Source organism: Anas platyrhynchos, chromosome 3 (genome assembly GCF_047663525.1).
Source record: "Anas platyrhynchos isolate ZD024472 breed Pekin duck chromosome 3, IASCAAS_PekinDuck_T2T, whole genome shotgun sequence".
NCBI classification, from domain to species: domain Eukaryota; kingdom Metazoa; phylum Chordata; class Aves; order Anseriformes; family Anatidae; genus Anas; species Anas platyrhynchos.
The window spans coordinates 90,766,176-90,786,220 of NC_092589.1; the positions used below are offsets into that span (position 1 = coordinate 90,766,176).

The 20,045-nt window shown below is 34.3% G+C and overlaps 1 protein-coding gene across 6 annotated transcripts in view; it reads right to left on the reverse strand.

Annotated features, from left to right (window-relative positions):
* The window catches only part of ADGRB3 (adhesion G protein-coupled receptor B3), a 473,065-nt gene that overhangs the window by 202,096 nt on the left and 250,924 nt on the right, over nt 1-20,045 (reverse strand). For all 6 annotated transcript variants that reach the window (XM_072036309.1, XM_027455045.3, XM_027455047.3 and 3 more), the window contains one exon: nt 18,705-18,813. In XM_072036309.1, the coding sequence (XP_071892410.1) occupies nt 18,705-18,813 (109 nt within the window). The remainder of the gene's footprint in view (nt 1-18,704; nt 18,814-20,045) is intronic.

The window sequence follows — 20,045 nt, forward strand, 5'->3', positions numbered from 1 at the left end:
TTAAGACGGTAGGCAAAGAGGACATTAAAGAGGACAAGAGATCAGCTGGGGGAGCACAGATATGAAAATCATTAAGCAGGAATTGACAAAAGTATTCCTGAATGATTACATTCCTTGGGGAGATGAAGAGCAAAGATAGAATGATTGCTTCCCAGAAGCAGCAAATTGAAGCAAAGGAAAGATGGCCATTGTCTAACCTCTGGGGAAATGATAACCAAACCTTATCATTCAGAAACCTAGAATGATGTGAATTAACTTACAGAGGATATTGAAAGGTAATATGATAGGTGAATTCTCGGGCATGGAGTTAGATTTTATGTATAAAAGCCACATAGAAAGGACAAAAAACAAACAAACAAAAAACCAACCATGAATCAGTATATGTTTCTAATCACAGCTTTTTGTAACAGATTGGACATAGATCTCTACTATATTTTATTACTGAACAGCTTTTTTATCATACAAGATGGCATCTTGAAGTGCTTTCAGATAAAACTATGAGCATTATCAAAATTGAGAGAATTATAAATTGAGAGAATTATAAATGTTCCTGACATAGACTGTTGGAACATTATTTGTATGGAAATGGCTAGTGTATCCTAAAAGGTAGAGCCTTCTTAAAAGCCATATCTGCAAAAAAAGTATGTGGAAGAAATGATTGCAGATGGCCCCTTATTTTATCTGCAGCATCTATGTCCAGTATTTAACAATGTTGTGTTGTCTGGTCTTTGGATCCAGACCCTACCCCTTCTGCTTAAGTGGTAACTTCAGTTGCCTTTCTCAGTTATAATATATATGCTACAGTTTCACAAGAAAAGAGGAGAATAGCCCTCTTTTTATAATGTTGTAATTCATAGCAGTGTACTAAGGGGTATAAAAAAACAACAACAACAAAAAAAACCAGAGTATCTTCAAATCCAAACTCTAGCAGGGACACATATCTCCTGAATACCCAAAACTTCTTAAGCACTCTAGAGATAAAAAAGCACCATGGTCCTGTATATCATGAAAAGAAACAGCCAAGAAAAGGTGGGGGGGGGAGTGGGGGAAGGGGGGCAGGGCGTTTCTAAAAAGCAACAGAAGAGTAGAAAAGGTAGAAAAGGGTAAAGGAAACATAGCATAGCCACAACACATGGATATGCTGAGGTGCAAAACGGTAGAGGACCAGATCTTGGAGGACAGGAACAGTCCAGGTTTACCCAACTAGGACCAAACTCAAGTGGAGTTGTGCTAAATGACTCCAAATTGCAGTATGAAGATGCTGATGAAAGCGTGGATTTGTCCAACTCCATTTGAGCAGAAAAATTCACTGGGAATGTTCAAATTTGTCCATGTGCTTTCCCAAAAGTGTTCCAATCAGAACATAACAATGCTTTTTTTTTATGCTTAGGTTCCATTAAATTTGAAAAATTAGACAGAATAGCAGGTAAGATCCTCACAAAGATCAAGTCTGCAGCTATGTCAAGTCTGCAGCCTCAGAGCTTAGAACAGTATTCCAGGTGGGGTCTTGTGAGTGCAGAGGGGGAGAATCACCTCCCTTGACCTGCTACAGGTCATGCTTTTGATGTAGCTTGATGGTTGACTGCATTTTGGCACGTTACCAGCTCATGCTGAGCTTCTCATCATCCAAAACCCCCAAGTCCTTCTACTCAGGGCTGCTCTCCATTCCCTCTCAACTCAGCCTGTATCTGTGCTTGGGATTGCTCCGACCCAGGTTCAGAACCATGCACTTGCCCTTGTTGAACTTCATGAGAGGTTCTTACAGGCACACCTCTCAAACCTGTAAAGGTCCCTCTGGATGGCATCCCTTCCCTCCAGCATGTTGACTGCAGCACACAGCTCGGTGTCATCAGCAACTTGCTGAGGGTGCACTCAAAATCATTGTCCACGTGACTGACAAAGATGTTAAACAGTACCAGTCCCAATACTGATCCCTAAGGAATGCCACTCATCACTGATCTCCACTTGGAGAGTGAGACATTGACTGCAACTCTTTGACTGCAACCATGCAACCAATTCCTTACCCATCAAGTGGTTCATCTATCAAGTCCATGAATGCATGTCTCTCCAATTTAGAGACAAAGATACCATCTCTGAAAGTGTCAAATGCAGGTAGATGATGTTAGTTGCTCTTCCCCTATCCACCAATGCTGTAATCCTGTTACAGAAGGCCAGCAAATTTGTCAGACATGATCTGCCCTTAGTGAAACCATACTGGCTGTCATAAATCTTCACCATATTTTCATATGCCTTAGCATATATTTCAAGAGTATCTGCTACACGATCTTGCTGAGCACACAGTTGAGACTGCTTCATCACAGAACAAATGCTTGCTTCTCCCTGAAGCCAGCACCTGATAATCAGGTGTTACAACACCTACCCAGTAAGTGCTTTCAGGATAGACTTGGGCAGAATCATACAGAAAATCTGAAATAGAACTAATAAAGAAAGACAGGTCTCCTGTGTATCAGCTTCATGTTAAAACAATGAATCTAACCTACCTCACAGGAACTTATAACTAGGTCTTTGCTTTTTCCAGGCATATCTGATTCATCTTGAATGCTCTCTACGGAGGAGATAAAGTAGATTAAGATTTGCTTAAGGGATTGTAAAAAGTGGTCCTGGGGCACTATGAAATCTAATTGTTGGGATAATGCAAATGTTTTATTTAGATTGTTTACATCATGCATTGTACAATGAAAACTCTGTACCTCTGTGAGACATATAGACACTATCCAATATAAGTAGTAAGTAATACTAATTAGACCAACTTGATTTACTTGTTCACACTATGGAATTCTAAATTAACTTTAATAATTCAGGAGAAATATCTCGGAGTTATTATGGTCATTTCAATAAAACAACTGAACAATTAGAAGATGCTTTAAAAAAACAAACATCTAACTAGAAAAATTCAGCCTATAAAGAATGACAGAGCCTTATTATTACAAGCTGTTATAACGCTATCACATGAATCACTATGGCATGTGGAGGTTGTGCTCAGTCATTCCCTTCTCATCTTTCTGTCTCTAGCATCCCCTGTTTTTTCTCTCCTGAACTGAGAGGCTTTTCGTGTTCATCGAAATTGTGGAAAGAGGAATCAAAAAAAACCAAGCAGCTAAAAGAAGAATGAAAAACAACAGTGAACCAGACAACTAAGTTAAATACTACAGCATTACAGTTTCTTTTGTCTGAATTAAGATGCCCTACATGTCCTATAAATTTTCAGTGCAGTTGACGAAGAAAAAGAAATGCCTAATTATGGTTGTCTGGGTTGCCTTCTCAGGGTTTTAAAAATTATCATACTTTTTGTATGTATTGCATAAACAGCATTTTAGTAATACTGGATGACCCCTTGTCTGTGACTAAGTACGTGAAATGCAAGCACATTAAGCACTCAGTGCTGAAGATAATCGTAAAATCTGCTCAAAATATTTAACCTAGGATGTGACATAACATTATACCTATAGCAGATTCTAATTCATAAGAAGTCTATTTGGTTTCAGAACAACTTTTCAGATGCCCTTCACAACATTTTACATGTTGTGAAGAATAATCACATTGGACAGTTAACCTATGGAGACTACCATGATTAAGTAAACATTTTCTCTGCTTTTCCTGAGCCACAACAGATACTGTCAAATGGAACCATCAACATGCCCCTGTGGCATTCAAATCCCTAAAGTTGAATACTTCACACTGCAAAATTTCCATTACTAACATACATACTTGATATGATTCTGCTATCTCTTTGGCATTAAATCCTATTTGTAACTTATTTTCTGCTACAGTTATTTCAAAACAAGTTTTGTTTTTCATTGCTATTTTTATTTCTTTAATTTTTGTGCCTTTCATTGCAGTATATTTGTTAAATATATGTTCAGAATAGGAATCCCGCAAACTGAAACTATGTTGCTTTGGGTAACCATCCCTTATTTCCTGGAAAAAATGCCTTTAGGTAGAAGCTCTAGACAGATAAAATTACATTCTACAGCATGCAATACTTCAGAAAACACAGTTATACCTATGATATAAAGCTGAAAGGAAGAGTTCACTCCAGAGTGCTTGCTCATATTATTTGATAAAACATCATGGTGATTTTTTTTTGAAATGCAGTATCATGAACATGAAATATGGAAATAAAAAACAGGGACAGAATTTTTGTTTTCTATTGAACTATTTACTCTGGACTACTCAACAACAGAGCACAATTTCTTCAATTAATTACCTGTACCCAAAAGCGCCAACACAAAGAATAATGGAATTTATATGCCAAAAAAAGCTATTAATTCACTAAAAACCTCTGTAAATTCTGTTCCAAAGCATTCTACACTGTCAGTCTTGCAGAAATACTCAGCATCAAGTATTCTACACCTAAGGCCAGTTTTACTATTACTGTCATACCATATTTGGGATTTCTGTCATATTCGTATTCAAATCTAGGATATAACCAGGAAAAACAAACAAACAAACAAACAAAAACACTTCTTGACTTCCAATAGTATTTGACCATTTCTAAATTTTAATCTATAGTCAAGGTGGCTTTTGTAATACAAATAACTCTGTGGAGAGCTGGACAATCAAAAAGTGCCATTTTATTTTGTCCTATAGACTGACCTTAGACTGATTATAGCATTGTTACCCAATAAACAGTATTTTACAGGATGCTGGAAAGAAAATTGCTTTTTTTTCTTTTTTTTCTTTTTTTTTCTTTTTTTTTTTCTTTTTTTTTTTTTCTTTAGTTATTTTTCCCTCTCAGTTCTGTGTAGTTTTTACAGTGCTATTGCCTTTAGAGAATATTTTCAATGTACTAAATGGGTTTTCTGTCCCTAATCCCAGAACATCTAAATGGAGCTTTATTGGAAAGCAAACTAACTGCACTCTTGTGGCAAACATTCACAGAGAAAAAAAATCTGAACTGAACCAAAGAGGGACAAAGTTACAGGTCAGTGTAAGGATACTCAGTTATTTGATAATATTTCAAAGCAATAACTTTTTTACCAAAGTGGAGGTGCAGAGAGTATGATCTGGACCTATCTTCATGTGAACTGTGGCTATTGATTAAATCTTGATGGCTTTAACATTTGAGTTCTACAGTTACACTGTTTATTGCAAAAGGACATTTGAATGGCAATGAAGCATTCTTAAAATGTGTTCAATGTCATCATTCAGCAAATGAGACTTTCACTAGATGTGCTAAGACAACATGCTGTTTGCGCTGCTTGGAGCAAGAAATTAATTGGACATAGAACAACTTTTTTTCCCAAACCATACACCGACACTCACACATAGATTAAAACAGGAAGTGATGAGAATTTAGTATAAGCAATTAATGAAATAAGATCAGTTAAGTAAATGAGTATATTTAATCACATTGATAGAAATAAATAAATTGTATTATTTAACAGAGATGTATAAGACTAGAAATGGCATACAAAATAGAAGAGGATGATAGAAGCCCTTAAACAAGAAAAAAAGTAACTATGTTTTAGTAACTAATTCCTTTGGCTGCTTAATAAAATAAATAAATATTAAAATAAAATAAATATTTAGGTTATGTTTATGGAATTCCTATATCATGGCTTCTTTCATTTTTAGTTATTTTTCTCACAGATAAAAGTCAGCCTGGACCCACACAATTAAACTGAAAACAAAGAAACCTCACTGGGACAGGAATTTGACCTAGCTTTTCTTACATTCCTGATTCCTTTAGGTTCCACCTACAGAATCGTTTTCTCCTTTAGTCTAGTCCTAAATATACTATCGTCTTGATCTATATGAAAACAAAACAAAACAAAACAAAAGAAAATGAAACAACCAACTGTTACAACATGAAAGAGGTCAATAAAAACACTGAGCCTACAACTTAAAGTTTTGTACCACTGAGAGGCTCAAATGCATCGGCTGTGTAAGACTCAAAATTGTGTTGTGGCAATTTAGCTTGTCAGTCACCCTGTGATAACTGTGCACCACAGCCAGGAGGTAACACAAGTTTATTTTAACAGTTTTTATGGAAGGTTTGGCTTTATTCTGGTCAAACACACAAAGAATATTGAAATCTAAATAATAATAATGATAATAATAAAAAAATGCTGGTTGAACAATCCCATTTCTAGTGACAGTGCAGATAAATATAAGCACAGAGAATTCTGAGCAACAGTTAAAATTTTGGATCCAGCAGATGGTGGTATCAATAGAAAATATATCCATAGGGAAAAAATCCATAAAAACATGTGTATGACTATATAGAGATTCCCCCAAGCCATACATTAAAAAGCTCATGAACAAATACACTGTTAGATAGCATAAAGATTAAAAAAAAATAAATGAACAGAAGACAATATTCTAACAAATTCCTTCTTGGTTAGAATGACCAAATTGTTGCACAGTTAGTTGCCTCATTATTTTCCAAGCTTTAGAAGAAAATTTCTAAATGCATGCTTCAAGTTCATGTAAAGAACAAACATACATATTCAGCAAACTCACTCTACTATCTTGTCAAATAAAATGATAAACAACATAAACAGAAACCCGTTAAGCTCCTCTGAGCTCTGCTGTTGAATACCATTCCTGAGTAGATGAACTAGTGACATATTTGAATGTCTTACCCTACCAACATTCAGTCTCTGTTATTTTGGATTATGAGTAGTTTAGATATCTATAATTTTAATTTCAGTGAATGATTTCTAAATACAACCATGAATGTAAAATAGATGATGCAGTATAAAATCACCATCCATGTGTTGCAGTTGTGGAACTATTCATCCAAGAAACAGGTATAAGATCAATTTGGCAAAGTTAAATGACATACATTTTGCAGAAATTAACTTTTCTTTGTTCATTGTTGACTGTGAATGGAAACCATTATTTTTCATTGCCTAGATAGCGATACAATTTTCAAAGCTAAATGAGCATTAAAAACATTCATTTTATGCTTCTGCAATGAACAATCTAAGATACCTAAAGGCAAAAGAAGACATTCCCTTTAATCTTCATGAACATATTGTACCCTCTTGAGGTAAAAATGAGAAAGGAGAGGATAAATTTGCTGTATTTTTGATATATGTTTCCCTCAGAGGCAGAAGTCTTGTGTGTGCAGATGCAGCAGCTTGCATGATTGCCATCCCTGAAGATCCAATCATACTGATGACTGTCCAACAGTTTCTTCCCCTTGGGCAGGCTGGTCTTTTTTCATTCCTCTGTTTTATTGGAGATGAGATTTTGGTGCAAATACAGGGAGGAAATACATTTCACCAAAGGGCACCATTTGAATATGGATATGGTCCTAAGTATCTAGATCTCATTCCTTTGAGATCAGCTCATATTCCAGCCATACTGCTCTACAACAGGACCAGAGACAGGATTTGGTGGCTTTTCTAGACAAGTTACTTTACTAGTGTACTATTTTCCCATAGATGCTTTTGAAATCTACATCCTTCCAACTGAATAATGAAATGGCATGGGGCCATAAGATATTAATAACAATGAATTAAAAAAAAACAGCTTATGCCATTTGTTAAGGGCATATGCTAACACTGCTATTCACTAACAAAATTAACACTAAAATTGCAAGACCTTACAAGTTAGAAAAGTGACCACAAAATAATAATCAGTAAAGAACAGCATAAGCTTTGAAACAAGGATTATATGAAAAGTCATTCATATCAATTTTATTTTATTTATTTATTTACTTATTTTTCAAATAAGAACGTTTGGCACCACTGAAGGGCAATTTAAACATTTGTGCTTCTTGTATCAAATACCATTCAAACACTGAAGGCCACAGAACTGTACCACGTATTTTGAGACAAAGTCTTCCTCCCACTGCAAATGCCCCAGAAGGAGAATTAGAAGAAAAAAAAAATCTTTTACACAGTTCCTCCTGAAATTTTCCAAGGTGGGAAAAAAAAGTCATATTCACACACAGTAGTTCAAACATCTGATTTATATCATAAACTTTATCAAAGATTCTCTATCTCTGCCTTGAGCCAGAGCAGCAAATATGGTCCTAAAACTCATAGTTGAAGTTAAGAGAAAGCAAAGCAAAACAAAACAACAGCAACAAAAATTAAATGAGTGAAGATTCAGAAATCATAAGACGATTCAGACAAAGATACTTCATAACTTTCAGAGCCTGTTCTTGATTTTAGCAAGCCTAGTACACACATGATTTGGAATGCCTTGGACTGATCTTACTGACACTGTTGGCTCTGTTACTATTATTCAGTCTGATCTTAAGAGAATTGCAGAAACATTTGTAGTATCTTTGGCCCATATATTGAAGTCCAATTATCTATATTAATAATAATAATAAAGATAAAAAGTGCACAGGCATAAATATAATTACTTAGAATTATACCTGTATATGTCTACATGACTTTGAAGTTTGATCTCAACAATCTTAAAAGTCCACTGCCAAAATAATTATTTACCATAAAAATACTTTTCACTGATATTAAAAGTCCACTAACACTCTCATGAAACAAAAATGAAAAATGAAAAAAAAAAAAGTGCTTATACATTTTGTTAATTCAATTTATATGTTACTTTCAAGCTCTGAAGTTCGAAAGAGGCAGATCTGTACTATTTGATATTAAAGCTTACTAAGGAAGTCATATAGTTTTTCAACACAGCAGGCTGATTTGTCTAGTATTTGATAGAAGTTTTGTTGTTTTTTTTTCCCCAAAGGAAGCATCCTCATCATAAACTTTGACAGCTGTTTGGTCACATCCTGAGCTTCTTACAAGCCCTGCTACTTCCACATTTGCATTGGATGTTATTTCTAGGTGCTAGACCTCTGTCTTTGACACAGTGCACGTAACATCTGAAGTTATTATCTGTCTCTTCAGTCTTTATAAGTAATATTTTCTTTTGACTACAGAATCTCAGGAAATCTGTCTGCCTTTGACTTCTGCTCATTTTTACTAGCTGAAAGTATGATTACTTGGTTTTATACCTATTTTAATTGATTTACATTTTGTGGAGTTCTACCTCAATTCTATTTCATTTTCTTTCTTTCATTTTCAGAAGTGAGTGAGTAAGAAAACTCTGTAGAATTCATTAAAACTGAGGGTGAACTTAGGTATTTACAGTACTTAGGCCACACCACTCTTGCTGACCACCTCTAGCTGACACACCACCAGATGATCACTGGATGTTCTTGTGGTGATGGCCTTATATAGATGCAATATACCTGGATGAAAGTCATCAGTCTGCATAGAATTGTATATTGTTAACAGACTGTGACGCTGTGGTACCACCCCTCCTTAAGGGGAGGACAGCATTGCCTCCAATACCAATATCTTGGTATTATACTTCACTGAATATGTTTGTTACCTCTTGGTACTAGCTTAATATGAAATGATAGTACTCTCTTGGGTGTATATTTATTTCATTAACTCAAAGCTATAACTGCAGGCTTTTAATTTCTAACCCCTTAAGACTCATTCTACTTGATAATTGCTAGGAGTCACCTAAAGATACAATTGTGCAAGGCAAAGGAGTAAATAAACTCATACTTAATTTCTCAGGGAAACATTTAAGTGCACCTATTAAAAATGGCCTGTCATAAAACAGCTGATTCATTTAGAAAACAGCAGCTTTTATTTCCTCAGGTAAAAAGGGGCCTATAAACAGAATGATTCAGAAAAGAGTTTACAGAGGTAGAAATTTAGAAATGATACAAGAATATAAAATACATATACTGTATGCTGTTAAAAGTTGTTTGCACAAATGTGTGGTAGATACTACTATCTGTCTCTGTTGGAGGCATTCTTTTTTATCAGACTCAAGCCTGGACATCTGCATTTTTTATAGTTTCCATTTCTTTAGAACCCTTTATTCCAATGTATATTACTTTGTATAAGGTAGAGAAAGGAAACACTTATTAGATTATTATTATTATTATTATTTATATATAGCATACATTTCAAAATATTGAATGGCTAGCTTATTTAGATTCAGCTTTAAGGCAAATTAATAAACTACATGCAGAAAAGTAATTACTGAATTATGTCTACTGTTTAGAACATAGCCATAGAATTAAATTAGCTTTCTATTCAAATTTGTGTATTTTGTTTGATAAAGATTCTTGTAGAAATTCCCTTGATATAAAGAAAATCTGAGAGCTGTGTTTCTTCAGGATCACTGAATATACAGTTTTAGGAAAGTATAAAAATAATCCAGTCTTTGTTCACAGCTAAGTTTTCAGGTACTGTGAGTCATTCAATAAGCTTATTATGTATACATATATATATATAAAGAGCTTTCAATCATTAACTTCAGGCACTAAGTCAGCTGCTGTGATGAGCTAGACCTTCAAAGTGAGCATGGAGGTTTTCCATTTTAATCACAGGAGAAAGCTTGAGCCTTCTGAAAGTCAACATATTGATCTGATCTAGGAGTTGTTGCTGAGGCTGCTGTAAAGGAAATGATATGAATATACATGGAGCAGAGGTATAAAAGGGTATGACAAAAAATCCAGTCGACATTTTGCTGTAGTTTTCTTATTTTCTTCTCTATTGTTCTCTGAAAAAATCTGTTTCGGTAGCTGTTAGCAACCAGAAGATAACTAAACATACATGTATTTTGAGCAAATTAAGAATAGGGAAACAGGAGGCTGACACTTGCTGCAAATAAATCTTGGTAGTTGATGTATTTCTTAAGGATTGAAGAAAGAAATGCGACAAATGGCCATTTTCACATAACTAAGTGTCTGCTTACCAGAGAGCATACAGGTTTGGGGCAGGCAAGACCAGCAGGCTACATCTGAGTGTGAGCCAGCCAGGATGAGGACTGAGAGACAAAGTTATGAATGAAAAGAACAGGGAGTAGAAGGCAGAACATAAAACTCAGGATTACTTCCCTAATCACCAGGCTCTCTACCCAGGAACAATGGCCATCACCAGCTCTGCACCACAGAGCAATGAGAAGAGCATTAATTATGTCTATTGAGAATTCTTTTCACCTGGACTGTTCCCTGAACAGTTTGGGTAGGTGGAAGGAATTAAGTAGTACGGACAGCCTGCATTTAGTCCTTTTTCATTCACGTTTAAACACAGTCTTAAAGGCAAAATTCCAGCAAGAAATAGGAAGATGATGGGCACTGACTCACTTAAGCTACTTTGAGAAGAAGCAGGACATTAAACAATGGAAATTGTCAAAAGTCTACATAGCAAAAATATGTAATTAAATATAACAAAAGAATGTTAACTAAATATTATTTACATTGGCATGTTAACTAGTTATTCTAAAGCTAGGCAGAAATCTGAAGAGAGCTAAAATACTCCAAAAATTAAATGGGTCTTGTGTTTTATATCTATCAGAAAATTATTTCACTGTAAATCATGAAAGCTTCACTTTACTTTTTCATTATGAAAATTTGTTGTTGACAAAACAAAATATAATTATTTTAATCATTACTGAGTTTTGTACACATGAACTACATGGAACTATGTGAACTATGTACACATACACTATGCAGATTGATTCCTACGCACCTTCTTAAAAATAATACATATGCAATCCATGATGAGTTCTTTAGAGGCTATATTCCTAACTTTTACTTCCTATAAACATGGTGTATTCTTGAATAGTGGATGAAGGGAGGAGAGAGATATGAAATAACTTTTGAAATTTTACTAGATTTGCCTGACTTAGTCTTGATTCAGTTCCCCAACCCATATCATGGCCAAATGCAGGTGTGCAAAACAACATTGAAGGTATCAAAATGATAAAACAAAGTTTAAACGTTGATAGATTGACCAATTATCTACAGAGATACTAGATTTCAATAATAACCAAAGCACAACCTCTGAGTGCTTACTTCCTCAACAGAAAAATAATAGCTTTTTTCTTTGGACATGCAGTCTTGTTCAAAAATAATCAAAATCTTTTTCAGAATTTAAGAGCTGGAAGAATTATATTCTATAAATTATATCTATTGCTTTGTTATTGTTACTCTCCTTTGAGATTTTTTTTTTATTCCTGCCAACTGCTCATGAAGTTGTTTAGTTTTGAATACACCTGTAGCCACAGTCTTTTATCTACAACAGCTTGAAGAGTTACATACTCTCTTTTGTTTCTGAAAAAAGTTTATTTACTTCCATTGACCTCCAGGCCAGTCTGTAGCTGTGTCTGTACTTTGATTCTGTAACATGCTTGAATGGGGTTTAGCAGGAATGCTGATTCTGCTCTTCTCACAATTTAATTGTTATAGGAAAAAATAACCACTAACTTTTGCATTAATAGATCAATATTTTATGTGACAAGAGATTTGTAGCTCTTTTGAGCCATTGTATGGAGTTTTCATTTTCATTTGTCTGACAGGTTCAATTTTCTTTCTATTGGGAGCAAATGTTGAAATTTTACCATCAGGATTTTTATTACCACTTTAGAATTCACAGTAGCACTTTACTAACAATTTCCTAGCAAATTTCAGTGTGAGTGTACGTGTAAGTAACTATTAAAATATTTTTTTTTCCTGACCAAAATTTTTCGACATTTTCTATACAGTTTTGAACAAATTGAAAGAAGCAATGCTCTTGCTTTTCTTCTGTCATCTATAATATAATTGACAAAAATACCCTTTCAAGTGTTAAGAGCTCTGGGTATATTCTAGGCCAGTACAATGTTTTTGTTATATGGGTCAGAGGATCTTGAATGCTGCTTTTAAGATGCACATCACTAACTCTTGTACAAATAAGCAGACTGGGCAGAGTCCATTATGATAAGTAAATGAACTTTGGAGAGGTTTCAAGAGAGTAAGAACAGGATCTGCATCATATAAGACGTAAAAATTTGACCTTCAAGAAAGGGTGAATGAACCCACAATAACAGACAGGAGTCGAGTATAATTATTTTCTAGGATTCACCAGAGCTCAGCAGGTGTACCGTTACTTATGTATTACAGCTAGAATAGGTGCATATTCTGTAAGTTCCTTTGGTCGTTAACAATTTTTATATATCTCTGGCTATGACCAGAAAATTTTAAGATATATTCCATAACCCTATGAGATTATTAAACCCTTAGGCGTAAATTTCATAGATATGAAAATGGAATGGAAAATCAAAGGGGGAACAAGAAACTATGCAGACACAAGACAATGGTTATTGTTTTAAAATAATTTTCTCCCCTATGACATCCTAGGCTGTCTATGAAAGCAAAGACGTTGTGCTTTGCAAATATTTATAAAACATATATAAGCAACTCAGTATGAAATCCTAAATGAAAATTTATGATATGATAATTACCATACAGGATCAGACTACTCATCAGAATACCAGCATCACAGTAGTCAATTTTAAGTGCAAATAAGTTACAAAGACTATGGGTTAGAAGTTGATTTTTGCATGCCAGCATGGCTTTTTAACCTCTTAATTTTTTCACAGAATATAGCTAGCTACATTCCCCATGTAAATATCTACTTGTTTTTATTCTTTTCTTAAGATTTTGGCCTCATGGTCATTCAGAATGAAATGTGCTTATGTATAACTATACATAAGTTTACTAGTTAAAAATCAGTTTTTTTATTTGTTTGCTTGTTTAATTTTTAATTTTAATTTTTTTTTTTTTTTTTTTTTCCCTGTGAGCAATATTAAACAGAGATATCAGTCTAGTTTGTTTGGTGTTTTTTTTTTTTTTTTTTTTTTTTTGTTTTTTTTTTTTTTTCTCATTTGTTTAGGTGTGTACACTTAGTCCCATTTAACAATATGTTCTGAAAAAGCTATTCTAATTATTCCAGTTCTCAAGCTGTTTATTTATTTATTTATTATTTTTAGCATGCCACTCTGAACCTCTATGTATTCATAGGTTTAATTTAATCACAAAATAGTACTCCTCTTTGCTTTAAATGTACTGAATCATTCTGTCCTAAGCTAGTCAATAACCTGTTTATAACCAGTGGAGAGAACATCCAGAAGGCAATCCATGCCCTTACATTAGGTGTCTATCTGGGATGGTGTGAATTGTTTTCCTGAGCAGTAGACTATCCATAGTAGACTATGGTTTTAGAATCCGACTTCGATTCTTCAAGTAAGTAAAACAAATTCCAACCAGCATAATCTCAGATGAAAAGAGCAGTGCAAGTGATGGCTACTGAAAATGAAAACATTTTCTGTATTTTCTTTATACAGTTATTTTCACAAACTAAGGCTGTTTTTTGTTTGTTTGTTCGTTGTTTTTTAGCTCTGCTTAAGAGTTACCATGGGATTTTACTTTTTTTTTTTTTTTTAGATTCCTACATTGTGTATGGTTTGAACTACTCCCTCTTACTTCTGTCAACATTAAATTCAATCTACCAGTAGATATTCCCTTCTTTTAATCTTGCTATAAACCCTGGTGATCTTCAGCTTTCCCTGTCTTTGACATGCCTAAATAATTTTGTGATACCTGTATATTTTATACCATTAGTGACCAATCAAAAATCAGTATTCATAAAATAAACATCAAAAAAAATGGCTTTTCTCATGATTAAAATTCTGTTTAATTTCTTTCAGTTCCAAGTAACATCCATGACAACTCACATTCACTTCAAGAATATTTGGTGTTCTCATTAATATCTTGGAAGAGTCACAAGCTTGGTTGTTTTTTTTTTTCTTTTTTTTTTTTTGTTTTGTTTTGTCTACTATTCTTAAATAAATTTATTTAATTAGAGAGTGACAATTTTCTTTTACAAAAGAATCCTAATCTGCCATAGAAATGTGTATCTCCTAATACTCGTCCATACTTCCAGCTCCACATTCTACCTATACCTTTCAAGACATTTATCTGTGGTACTCCAATCTTCAAGTCTAGCAATTAAAAAAAAAAAAAAAAAGGATTAATATTTCTTGATAGTAGGTCAGTCTCCTTCAGTCTCCTTTTAGCATATGTCTTCAGAACTCAACGATTTTCTGGGATGGGGCCCTAGATCTGTCAATGACTTGAGTTGGATCTGCATGGGCATTTAGTGCTCCAAAAACTAGTTCAAAAGACTGGTAAAAGCCAAGATTTATTCTTAAACTAAAATCATAAACTCATCTTTTAAAGCAGAGAAAACTGAAAGCAAGTAGTTAATAGAATGGCAGTAAAAAGGGTTTTAAGTTTTTCTCCCACTGGGTGTTGTATCTTTACAGGTGGGTCTGTGCTTCCAGCTAATTCAGAGACCTTGAGTGGTAGTAAAAATTCTTGTTTTTCACACCATTTTTTCCCGTGCCGGCTCAGATGGTTCTGAGGAGGAGGAGAAGGAGGAGGAAGAGAAGAAGCAGGAGGAGGAAGAAGGCTCCCACCTCCTATCAGATGCTTTTATTTCACCTAATCATTTCTTAAAGGAACATAATATAGAACTGGGAGAACACATAAATAAAACAAATACCATCTGTTTCATTCATGCAGAATCAATACAAGTTGTTGCTTTCACATTTGTTAGCTTTTTCATATCATGTTCTCTATCCTCAAGAGAAGAGCTAAGAGTAAACTGTCCTTGCTTTAATGGAAATGAATCTTATTTGGCTGTGCTACCTAAGTCAAACCCAAAGTACAGATATTGGATCATCTGGACTTGGAACTAGTCTCTGATGTTTTGTTCAGAAGCAACCAAAAATTGAAGTTCACCATAGTGAACAGTTTAACAGTATTATGCAACTGTCCTTATGGAACTTATTAGCTACTTGCAAATGTGTAATAATGTGGCTTAGTGTAGCCTAATATGAAGTTAAGGTAAATTTAATTACTTCCCGTATGCCCACAGGCTGAGAATGTGTAATGGACAGTCATTGAAGTGTGGCTGCTGTATAGGAACTTGTTAAGCCACAAGTTTATGTGCTTTGAAAGAAACAGAAAATAACATCAGTTAATTACAATTAGCTGCTCATATTATGCATCATAGAATCCTAGAATGGCATGGGCCGGAAGATCATCTAGTTCCAATCCTCCTGCCATAGGCAGAAATGCTACCCATTAGAATGGGTTGCCCAGGGCCTTGTCCATCCTGGCCTTGAACACTTCCAGTGACAGGAAATCCACAGCTTCTCTGGGCAACCTGTTCCAGTGCCTCACCACCCTCTGAGAGAAGAATTTCCTCCTAACATCTGATCTAAATCTCTCTTTTAGTTTAAAACCATCCCCCTTTGCCCTATTATTATTTGACTGAGTAAAAAGTTGCTTTCTGTCTGTTCTATAAGCCCCCTTTAAGTAGTGAAACTCCCTTAAGTACATAGAGTGCCAATCAATTAGAAATGAACACATAAACTGAAATTAATGGCAGGAAACTGAGAACTTTGTGCAATACAGGGACATTCTCACAGAACAGTTTTTTGTTTGTTTGTTTGTTTTGTTTTGTTTTCCTAGCAAGAAGCAACAGTTCATCCTTAGCACTGAAGCACTGAATCTTTCTTTTTTTTTTTTTTTTTTTTTTTTTTTTCCGGATATATGAACTTTAAGGTAATTCTATAACGAAAATATAGCAAGAGACATTTAAAGTATCTGAGGGAATATTTTTGTAAATATGGTAAATAACCTCAGAATAACTATTAGTCCTGTTTAAAGAGGAATATATATTAAAGTAGGACCTCTTTCTTGCACATATCTGTTTCCTGCATGGGATATGACTGTTTACTTACATGACAATTACAACTACAGTAACAATTACAAGTTGTAAACAAGACCTCCCAGGGTTTTAAACTATTGTTGGTGTGACAAGACATGCTAAGACAGGACAACTGCAACTGCATAGTTCACTCCTCTCAGCTGAGATCAACATAAACATCCCCTAAGTTCTTGCTACACAACCAGTCAGACACAGTTATACAGACCCCCTAAGGTTAACTACACTAAACCTGGATTATTCCAGATACATTCCCTCTTCATTTGTGAAAATAAGATATTACTGCTTACTTCAGTCACCATGTCACCTGTACTTAAGGATTCTGATTAATGAGTTGCACAGTGGTTGCACATCTTTTTTTGATGGTTGACTCAGTAAGGAGCAATGTAAGGGTGGGGATAAACTCACTACAATGTGTCAAGACAGTGTTAGGTAGTCAGAATACGCCTATAAATTCATTTTACTTTTCTTTATCTTCCATCAAAGGTAAAGAGTTACGTAGTTAAGAACAAACTTACTCCTGAATGCCTAAAAATATCTGAGATGTGGGAAGAGAAAGAATAATCAAAAGAAAAACGGTGAAGATTATGCAGTTATATAGACTAGCCATTGCACAGCATGATTTCTGATTCAATTGGAAAGTTGGTGCTGTTTTACATTTGAAGCCATGAATATGTAGAGACACAGATTATTTGAACACAACTTAAAACATTTTTCAGTGGTGTTTTTTTTCCACATTTATCAGAGGACAAACAGTTCAGAATGCAATACAACATGCCAAGCAGCACGGACTGTGCTCTTTAAATAAACATATCTTTTTATTTTGTCATAAAAATGCCATGGAACAAGCATTTTAAGACAGATACTGCCCTTTCTTTATAAATATATTCAGGGTGTAGCATAATGAGGGACTGACAACTGGAAGGAGCTTGAAGTGGTACTACAGTGCAAACAGAAAACACCAGTAGTAATAAATCACTTGTTAAAAGCAAAATCTTCCCATACTGTCTACTGAAATGTTTTAAACATTTTAAGACAAAAATAATAAATATTTATTATTACACAGAAAGATAGATATTCAGTAGGGACATTCTAACAATTTCCCTGTTTTATTCCAAACCAATTTCTAAATGACTTTATTTTCTGACTAATTCTAATGATTTGCTGAAGAATTGACTGACGTTAATGCAGGAAGATGCTAACTGAAATCTGAAAGAATATATCAACACCAGAAGTTTTCCTATCAGACAAACATATATTTTGGATTTGTTCATTACCTATGACTACCTAACACTATCCTGGCATATACAAAATTGAAAAAAAGTTGATTGAATGAGGAAGATACTAAACAAAGAGGAAGTACTTAGAAGAAAAGCTTTTCAATCTCATTTTTGGTTGAATTTTAACAGAATGCTGTGATATTTCAGGAGCATTTATGGCAACTAATAAGTGGAATTCATTTGCTAAGCATCTTCATATTCAATGTTTGCTATTATTTAATTAGTAGACATTGCCTGGCAACACCCCAGTGCCAAAAAAAAAAAAAAAAAAAGCTTAAAAATAAATCCGAATAAATTTTTGAAACCATCACACAAAGAAAAACTCACAAAAGAAACCAAAGGCTTACATTATTTTGACAACTAATATATTTTGTTTTTGTTTTTAATTATTACTTTTCTGTCTATGCTGATTATTACTTGCAAAGATGTGGGAGAATAGAATATTAAAAGATAATGTCAACAGAATTAATATTTCTCATGCTATTAGGTATATAATTGTTATAATTAGCACGATTTTCTAAATTACCATTTGAAACTCTGTATATCCTAGAAAGGCTCTAGCATATACCTATAGTTCACAGTTTTCCGATGAGTATTTTCTGAACTTTATTTAGTCTGAAACTTTCCTCTCAGATCTTGAGATAGAATTACAGAGAAGACTGATGTGTAAGGCACACTGACTGTATTAAACTGGAGAGGAGATAACCAAGCAACAAAGATAATCTGGAGGAGGCAAAGCCCAATCTGTATTGTGATAGAAACAGCAACTCTAAAGTACATACTTGCAATTTCTGATTTTCAATAGGTCATAAGTTTCATAGAAGAAATTCCTATTTCTTACCTACATTTCCAGTCATTAGGTATGAATTCTGAAAGTCCATCATTCCCATTCCAACAATGTGTATAAAATCTTCAATCACCTGCATTAACTCCACCGAGCCTGGATAGATCTAAAATAATAAATAAAGGAAGCTCAGACATTCTCTAACTGTGATATCAAAGTCATTACAGCAGGAAATTCAAATAAAATCTTAATGCAATCAAATGAAATGTGAGATTTAACAGTCAAACTGTTCTCGCCATGTTTCAATATCTAACATTTTCTGTGAACAACCACTTCTGTCATTACATCCCCATGTGAACAGATGCTGCTTTCCATATGGCTACATGAAATATGCTTTGTACAATGCAATGTTTTCTGTAAGTCACAGCACTTATAAACAAACAAGCAAACATTTTATTGACCACTACTAACTATTGGTTAAAGCATTTAATGTTCTGAAATAATTTTAATGATTTTTTTCTCTTTCCCGCCACAAACAGGTAAGTGCAAATCTTACCCTGGCCTCCATTGCATGATAAATCTGTCTTCCTTTAACCAATATGTATGTAATATAAAATATTAGTGATAATACTATTGTTATTACTGATGATTACTGATGATTACTGAAGTAGAATCATAGCATAGCTGAGGTTGGAAGGGGCCTATGGATATCATTTAGTTCAACCACTTGCTCAGAGATGTTGCCCAGGACTGTGTTGAGTTGGGTTTTAAATATCTCTAAAGACGGAGAAGCAAGGGCCCATCTATGCAACATGTTTTAGGATTCAATCACTCTTTCAGTAAAAGGATCTCTCTTTTCAATGTAAAAGGTATTCTTTCTTTTCAGTGGAATTTGCTACATTTTAATTTGTGCCAGTTGCTTCTTGCCCTATCACTGGACACCACCAAGAGTCTGGCTTTGTCTTTACTCCTCCTGATGTTAATGAATTCCTCATTAGGAATTTATAAAATAGACAGCATCCCCTCTGAACCTTCTCTTTTTCCAAGCAAAACTGTTATCACTTTCACCCTCTCCTTGTATGCTATATGCTTTATTGCCCTAAACACTTTCATGGCTTCTCATTGGGCTCACCATGTCTTGCACTGGGAAGCTCTGAACTGGATGCAGTAAATTAAAATTCGTTGCCTTTGCATTACTAATGTAACTTCTCAAAATGACTTTCTAAATGGTAAGTACTAGCATATTTCCAAGAAATATAATTTATTTTCAAAGCTGTAAGATACTATGATCACAAAAACATTAAAAATGGCTATATTCAGCCATAATCCATCATCAAAACTGTATTAAATATAAAAAAAAAAAAGTTATTAGCAAGCTTAAGAAATACTGCTTATATC